General features: G+C 41.6%; 2 protein-coding genes across 5 annotated transcripts in view; both read left to right on the top strand.

Moving 5' to 3' along the window:
* Positions 1–7,040, top strand: part of LOC106950424 (rabphilin-3A) — a 34,091-nt gene extending 27,051 nt beyond the window's left edge. For all 4 annotated transcript variants that reach the window (XM_015037283.1, XM_015037285.1, XM_015037281.1 and 1 more), the window contains 10 exons: positions 288–455; positions 2,114–2,193; positions 2,334–2,408; positions 3,227–3,336; positions 3,424–3,550; positions 3,658–3,714; positions 3,834–3,988; positions 4,101–4,182; positions 4,292–4,388; positions 5,105–7,040. In XM_015037283.1, the coding sequence (XP_014892769.1) occupies positions 288–455; positions 2,114–2,193; positions 2,334–2,408; positions 3,227–3,336; positions 3,424–3,550; positions 3,658–3,714; positions 3,834–3,988; positions 4,101–4,182; positions 4,292–4,388; positions 5,105–5,235 (1,082 nt within the window). In that variant the 3' untranslated portion in view covers positions 5,236–7,040. The remainder of the gene's footprint in view (positions 1–287; positions 456–2,113; positions 2,194–2,333; positions 2,409–3,226; positions 3,337–3,423; positions 3,551–3,657; positions 3,715–3,833; positions 3,989–4,100; positions 4,183–4,291; positions 4,389–5,104) is intronic.
* A 304-nt stretch (positions 7,041–7,344) lies between these two features.
* LOC106950423 (group 3 secretory phospholipase A2-like) overlaps positions 7,345–8,497 on the top strand; it is an 11,033-nt gene continuing 9,880 nt past the window's right edge. The window contains exon 1 of the mRNA XM_015037280.1: positions 7,345–8,356. Coding sequence (XP_014892766.1) covers positions 7,825–8,356 — 532 coding nt within the window. The 5' untranslated portion in view covers positions 7,345–7,824. The remainder of the gene's footprint in view (positions 8,357–8,497) is intronic.

The raw sequence follows: 8,497 nt of genomic DNA, 5'->3' as shown, positions 1-8,497 counted from the left end.
TTTTTTTAACGTAATGCGACCTGTGTCCGATCTTTTCATGGCAGTCTGAACAGCACAGGCCGGATTCTTTTTCAAATGTGATCCATATCCGACACATATCCGATCATGCTACGGAGACAGCATTGGCAGGGAAGCTGGTAGGAACTGATGTGGAGACGGTTTGACTTGAATTCAGGGCAATCCTGAAGTTTGTAGTTTGTAACCTGCCAAACTGTGGGGGTTTTGAATACTTTTGCAACGCGCCAGTCGCTGACTTGCTTTAGCTGTAGTGTCATTTCCCTTAATAGGTCCCGTGGCAGGAGATGTAGGTGGCTACGCCTCGGAGCAGAGAGCACCTCCTGCTGTAAGAGAGGACAGGAGGCAGCCGGCTGCCTACAGCACGCCCCCTCCACGACAGCAGCCTCCCCCGGCTGATGATGAGGAGGAGGCCAATGACTACGACTCTGATGAAGCCAGTGAGTGCACCATCTGCGCCTCATTTCGTACAGCGTGGTGGCAGATGTGTTCAGTTTAGGTTAATTTTCTGTACAGATGACATGTGGGCTTTGCTACAGGTGAATAGGAAATATTTTTATTTATTTATTTATTTTTACTGTAGCTGTAAAGAAGATGTCGCGTGCTGATCTTCTTTTGCTGGCATTATTTCCACGTTCATTGTGAACATCTGTCTTTAAATAATACATTTATTTTTCCTCCTAGTGAACAAATGGGAAATCACAACACAACATGTCGTCATGATATCAAAGAACTAAAGCCAAGGAGAATAATAACAACAGCTAAATCAGCAGTGATTCATAAATTATTCAGATATTTTCCATAAGCTCTATTTTAAGGAAAGAGAATGGTGCTAAGCCATCAATGGCTTTAGCCCGAAGCCATGAAAAGACTCCATTCTCTCTCTCTCAGGGGAGTTCTGTTTAATTTATTTTTATTTAGGTCCTGGTCTTTGGAACTGTGCAAATAATTTTGAATTCAACAGGGCTATCGGCTTATAAATCCCCTGGAGCTGGATCCTTTCCCTGGTGTAAAGAGGGAAGATGGCAGAAATAGCAATATTTTTATGGACCTAATCTCTGAGGGAACGGGATGGTTTGAATAGTTGGGGTCCCAGGGTTCTGACAGGTTTCTGCAGTTCTTGTAAATATTGGACATAGAAATGTTTTGGTTAAAAAAGCGCAATAAAAGTAATACACATGATTTGGAGTAACAAAAGATGAATTTACTGGCATTACAACAATCTAATATGTTCATATCTCACAGTTATGTTCTTTTCTAACAGAAGTTTAACAAATAGTTAATCATGGTTGGTATGTTGGGTTTTTGCCTGAGTCTTTGATGAGTCGGTCACTTGGTACCAACAATATCATTTGGATCACTATGACATTTTGTCCATACAAAGTGGCACACATTACTGTGAAGAACATGGATGATTTCTGTTATTTTCTTATAAAATATAAACTGGGCTTCATACAGTTCTTCAAAGCCTGAAAACAGGACATATGATGACATAATATGATGGCAAAGTGAGAATTTGTCAAAGATCAGCAATGCACACTTTCTTTTAATATAAAAGCATTTTCAAAAAACTCACTAATGTTTACCATACTCACTCTGTTGTGGATATAGCAAACAATGCAGTATGTTTAAACGCTTAAGCGTTTCAATTCTTAAATGTGAATTTAAGCATTTTTCCACACTTAACATCTGACACGAGCCACCTCAAGTCCTGCAGAGTTGCAACCAGATAACACAAGCTTGATTCCCTCCTCCAAGTCTCCAGCTCTCTGACAAGAAATAAAAACTCCTCCAAATAAAACCTGTGTGGGCAGCATAGGAATCTCTTATACGGCTATATACCTTTTTTTTTCCCCCACTGCGAATCATCTTCTATAGGGGGTGGAGAAAACCCTGTGACTTATCAGGAATTATGAAGTGAAGATTAAAACTGGGTTAGATTTAGTTTTCGTCTTTATTGGTTTATCTTCCCCTTTAATCCACCAGATGAAACCTGTTATTTACACAGGAATGTCTATATTTATACTTTTAACCACTTGTGTGCAGACTTGCTGTCTCCTTCTTGTTTGATGCTATGTGCGGTCTGGGTCTCTTTCAGCAACTCTGGGCTCTCTTGAGTTTGGCCTCCTCTACGATCAGGAAAGCAACAGCCTCCAATGTAGCATCCTCAAAGGAAAGGTACGGTTGGCCTCGTTCTCGTGCACAAAGGGGCAATTTCAGTCAAGTGGTTTATGCTGAAAAGCTCCTGAATGGCACTTTAGCTTAATTGCTCTCTGCGATTTGTGATCTGGTGAGCGAAATGCTTCGTTTCTCCTCAGGGCCTGAAGCCCATGGACTCTAATGGGCTCGCAGATCCTTATGTGAAGCTTCATCTGCTTCCTGGGGCTAGTAAGGTAAACGCATCAACTCAAGGCTTTCCCAGACATTCAAGGGCCCTATAAATCCTGGGAAGTCTGGAAAAGTCTGGAATTTGATTAAAGTATTAAGTGTTTGGGCTGCACAGTGGCGCAGTTGGTAGAGCTGTTGCCGTGCAGCAAGAAGGTTCTGGGTTCGATTCACGGCCCCAGTCTTTCTGCATGGAGTTTGCATGTTCTCCCTGTGCATGCATGGGTTTTCTCCAGGTACTCCAGTTTCCTCCCACAGTCCAAAAAACATGACTGTTAGGTTAATTGGTCTGTCTAAAATTGCCCCTAGGTGTGAGTGTGTGTGTGCGCATGGTTGTGTGTCTCTGTGTTGCCCTGTGACAGACTGGCAACCTGTCCAGGGTGTACCCCGCCTCTCGCCCGGAACGTTAGCTGGAGATAGGCACCAGCACCCCTCCCGACCCCACTGAGGGACAAGGGTGTTCAGAAAATGGATGGATGGATGGATATTAAGTGTTTGTATTCTCCTCCGATCCGTCCACTTTTGTACAAGTATCTACAGTTTAGCATTAAGCTTTTAAGTTTTAGACAACTGGTAATTTAAGTAGAGAAAATTATGTAGGAGTTCTGTTTTTCTTTTAAAATTTAGAACCTTAATTTCCTGTTCTTCCTTAATTACACTAAATAGGGGCGGATTTTAGACCTTTTTGCTCTGACAGGACCTATCTATGGTGGCTCAAGCCTGACACCTTGTGGTGGTTTGGGTGTAACAAAACTAAACCTGCAATGTAGTTAATCGCTTCAAGAAAGTGTTAATTGCTTTTCTCAATCTACCTGCCATCCATCAGTCCAACAAGCTGCGTACGAAGACCCTGAGAAACACCCGCAACCCTGTGTGGAATGAAACGCTCACCTACCACGGCCTGACCGACGAGGACATGCAACGTAAAACCCTCAGGTGAATTTCTGCTCCCACACAGACACACTTAGGCCCACCGAGCAGCAACCTTCTGCGTTAATTTACACGCTTCATCGGTTTTCCCAGGCTCTCTGTCTGCGATGAAGACAAGTTTGGGCACAATGAGTTTATTGGCGAGACCCGGGTAGCGCTGAAGAAGTTGAAGATGAATCAGAAGAAGAACTTCAACGTCTGCCTAGAGAGGGTTGTGCCTGTGAGTTGAGCCAAATTTTAAAAGGAAAGAAAAAAAGAAAGCTAACGATTTCCTCTGCTTGTTTGAATCTTTCATCTGGCCTGTCATGATCTTGTTTTTCGACACAGACGAAGAGAACTGCGACTGCCGGAGGAGCAAGAGGGATTGCGCTCTACGAAGATGAGGCAAGGATTGTTCTGAAGCATGTCTAAACATGACCGAATCCCTCAGGAGTTTATGCAGATGCTAATATTCAGTCCTGCTCAACTATGTTCCCCCCACGTCTCCCCATGCTGTGTCTCAGCCAGGGAAGGAGGGCACGGATGCAGAGGAGCGCGGTCGTATTCTGATGTCCCTCATGTACAGCACCCAGCTGAATCGCCTCATCGTGGGGGTTGTACGCTGCGTTCACTTGGCTGCCATGGATGCTAATGGATACTCTGATCCATATGTGAAAATGTAGGTTGAGGCGGTGAAAAAAAAAAAAAAATGTTTATATGTTTCTGCACTCTAATTAAACGACTCCAGTAAAGGCATAAATTACTTTGTGCACTATGTGTGTAATTTGCAGATGCCTGAAACCTGACATGGGGAAAAAGGGCAAGTGCAAAACACAAATCAAGAAGAGGACTTTAAACCCAGAGTTTAACGAGGTTAGAAAGCAAGAAAATTAAACGATCTTTTTCATCAAGTGAGTCAATTCATGCTATTTGTAAAATGTTAAGAACTTTTTTTTTTTTTAATGTTTCAATCATATTTTAGGAATTCAGCTTTGACATCAAACACAGTGAACTGGCCAAGAAGACATTAGACATCTCTGTGTGGGATTATGACATTGGGAAGTCCAACGATTACATAGGTGAATATCTGATCTACCTTGAAGGAAAAGTATTCGCACCCCCCTGAATTTCTGCACATTTTTCCTTGTTACAACCACCAGCTTCAATTGTGGCTTTCACTGTATGATTAGGGTTGTTGTGCTGCTGGAAGGTGAACACCCAATCCCAGTTTTTGCAAATCTCTAAGCAAGTGTTCTGCACAGATACTCAGCATTTAGCTTCTTCCCGTGAACTTTAATCAGCCGTCTTCTGAAGAAAAGCATCACCATATCATGATGCTGCCACTACCAAATTGCACTGGTAGGGGTGGGGAAAATGCAGAATGTTCAGTATTGTTTTGACCTGACCACTGCACCATCTTCCATGTTTTGAAACCTCTGATGCCTACGTAAAACAGCTGGATTTATACCAAGATTAAGTTACGCACAGTTGACCTCTGTTTAGTAATTGTCGGACTTTTCAATACAGTTAGTTGCATTAGATTTCATTTAGGGGTATTCGATTAGAAAAGGGTTCTCATGGGTTAAATATCTTATATCATTTTCCTTGTACATCACAAGTACGCGCTCCTTTGTCACAGACTCTTTCACACAAATCCAAATAAAATACATGGAAGTTTTTGGTTGTAGCATGGTAAAATGTTAAGGAAAAGGTTGAGGGATATGAACGCTTTTGCAAAGCTCTACACATCACTGCTGTGATGCAGTAAAAGCTCTAATTCCTCACTCTCTGACAGGCGGCTGTCAGCTGGGCATCACCGCCAAAGGGGAGAGGCTGAAGCACTGGTACGAGTGTTTGAAGAACAAGGACAAGAGGATCGAGCGCTGGCACACCTTACTGAACGAGAACCACATCGTCAGCGATTAACCATACATACAGCATGGGCTCGCACCTAATCAGTTTGCATTCATGTCTTGTTGCACTTTTACTAATGTAGTTTTATTTATTTTTTTTGCTGCTGTTGTTTTGTTTCCATATAGATTTTAATATAACCAAACACGCAGGCACTGTTTCTTCCTTCTCCCGTATAATCCCCTATTTTTTATAGAAGCAGTTTGGTCACCGATACACAATTTGCTTCTGGCACAAATCACGTTGTGTAAATGAATCCGAAGTTTCAGTAACGCGACCCAAAGGAACTGTTATGAAAAAATGCTGCAACAACAACAACAACAACAAAAAAAGGCCTTCAGAAATGCTTCGTAGTGCCACATTCTTCATTGAAGTAAATGAAGCGTGAATTGCACTGGAACACATCAGGAAAAGCAATATGCTATGGCATGAGAACCATCGCCTGAGCCCACGAAGGCTTTCGAACTGGGCCCACAACTCAAATTCATGACGTAATTGCCAAGTGAAACATATAGAGCTCTATAAGCATGCCAGGCCACAGCTGCACCTTAAAATAACTCGGCTGTATGGACATATTGTATATTTCCACAAAGAAATGTTTACATAATGATACATTGCTCAGGATAGGATAGACATCTGATACAACAGATGATTCATACGTGAGTGAACCATGAGCTAGAAAAATCTGTAATGAGTTGCTGTTAATTTGTGGTTTTAAAAAAAAAAAAAAATATATATATATATATATATTCTAGCACACTTATATAGTTTGACAGGAGTTTTTCTGTAGTGTTATTCAAGACGTGTGTGCTATTTTACGTTTGTAGGGCGTAATAACTATGTGTTAAGAGAAACCGGGGAAAGCGATCCAAGATTCTGATCTTTCATTTAGTTTATTTGGGAAAAAAAAAAAAGAATGAAGAGAAAACGAATAGAATCACGTCCTGCTACCTCTGCTCGCTCAAAGCTCGCGGTTCACTCTGACGCCTCAGAGGGTTTTTTTACTGCACTGTTTACATTGAATACACACGGTCAAGTCTGCTACATGTTTACAGAAGAGAGAAGACGGAGCAAGTCATGTCTAAAGTATGTGCAGTCTATACCTGCATGCACTGTGCTTGTGACTCTCATGTGCCTGGGGCATTCTTAGCCCGCTTTTACCCCAAACATGCCCCCTCTCCCCTCTCCTCCCTGTCTCGCTCTCTTCCACACCCTGATTATCCAAGGCTTAAGTGAGTGTTTGTTCACTAATTAAAGCAAATCAAGGAAAGCACACCTTACACAGTGGAATGACCTCTATTTATACAGTAAATTGTCTGCAAGTTATTCCAGTGTGACAACAAAGACAAAAAAAAATTCTATGCATGGAAATGTCTTGTGATTCAAGATGTAAATATATATAGATAGATCACTATCTGTCTATATATACATTTACACTTTGTTATAAATAACTACTATTGTACCTTCATTAATGTTTACAGTTTTCACCATGACATTCCTACTGATGTGGAGGCCATACGCTGCATGACTACGATTACTATGGTTTAATCTGGATGAACCGGCTTGCTAGTACACACAGGATTGACAGAAGGTCAACTGAGCACGTCGATGTAAGATGTCTGCGAGTAGCAGACTGACCTTAGCGTTTAACCGAGAGATCCTGTACATGCGCATTCGAAGCTTACCAGTGTCTTGTTTTCTCAGTAAAGAGCAATGCCCAGATATGGCAATGACCTAGTTCTACACTGTGCTACATCAACAACTGTGATCATGATGAGGTGATCATCAATCGCTTGTAAAAACATCGACAAAAAAACAAAAACAACAACAAATAAAAGGCTTCTCTCCGAGCTAAAGTTATAGCCGCCTCCTACCTGATTCTGACAGTTCTGTGGAATGTTCCTCAATCTCTGTATTTGTACATAGATAGTGCATGAAGTTGAAATCTGTATGTTTGCTAATAACTTTGCATGGAAAGGTTTTGCAGAAAGTTAAGTTTACACAGACAAATAAAACCTTAAAAAAATTGATATTTTCTTTTCTGATTTTTTTTTTTTTTTTTTTTTTTTTGCGAATCGCAGCAGTTGCTGTAATATAATTATAGTTGCACGTTAAAAAGACTACTTGGATGCTACATAAGTAAATACATTTTCATCACAGTTGGTGTGGCCAAATTATGAAGCAGTTATCGTCAATGTAATGCATTCACAATAACGTTTCAGTGAGTGCTGTAACAGCACAGCTTTATTTGCCATCTTACATATTTAGAGTTTCCATCTAGTTGAGTTCATTCCAAACTCACAGCAATGCAATCTTAGCATCCTGATACAATTTTGGGCCCCATTTAACTTAAAAGCAAATCAGGTTATGCTGTGTCCCAGTAATAGGACGCATACAAAAATAGTCCCATCTATAGGACTAATTAAGGCCTCGCACACGATTTCATATTTCACGGGAATGTGATCAGATGAGTGTCAAATTTCTCAAAATCCACGAACCAATAAGAACACATTTCATTCCCTGAGTTATGTCAGAGTCATAAGCATTTGCTAAGTAAAAAAAAAAAAAATCCCTCCTCAGATCTCAGTCATTGCAAAAGAATGTATGCATGCAGACGGTAAAGGACTTGCTCGCCCACACATTGGGATGGAAAGCGGATGGTTCCTTCGAGCTGTTTTCGTCTTACCATGGCTCGGTTTCTCCAAGACACAACACACACCTGGACCAGGTGTGTCCTGCCTCCGATCGAGTCCAGCCGACGGACACACGCTTCTCACCTTTCTGAGCCACGGCGCCAACGGTGCGCGCTTCTTGTATCTCACCAAATGGTCTGACGACCTGCGGCTGGCAGGCTGCGAAATCTATTCAAATCCAGATGTTGCCGCAGGATATCGGGCCTTCTGCGACAGGAATGAGACCTGGGATCAAGAACTTGTAAAGAAGTTTAGCATCAGTCTGTTGCTGTTCCCGGATGCTCCGTGCGCACTCGTACGTTCCGTGGTTCCCACACCGGAGCTCACCGGGCGGAGAAGGACTGATGAGACAGAGAGGAAAACCCGGAGGAAACGATCCTGGATATTCCCAGGCACGTTGTGGTGTGGCACTGGAAGCAAAGCGGCCGGATACGAACAATTGGGTGAGGATGTTGAATTTATTGATGCATTTAAACTTGGGTTGTTGTTTTTTTTTTTTTTTTTTTTTTTTTTTTTTTTTTTTTTTTTTTTTTTTTTTTTGATTTTTTAACTTTTTTTTTTTTGGCTTTGGTCTTCTTTTTTTC

The sequence above is a fragment of the Poecilia latipinna genome, unplaced genomic scaffold, assembly GCF_001443285.1.
Source record: "Poecilia latipinna isolate Pla-1442-1.1 unplaced genomic scaffold, P_latipinna-1.0 Scaffold400, whole genome shotgun sequence".
NCBI classification, from domain to species: Eukaryota; Metazoa; Chordata; class Actinopteri; order Cyprinodontiformes; family Poeciliidae; genus Poecilia; species Poecilia latipinna.
The sequence above is the reverse complement of the archived record's forward strand: the minus strand, read 5'-3'. Positions and strand labels throughout refer to the sequence as shown.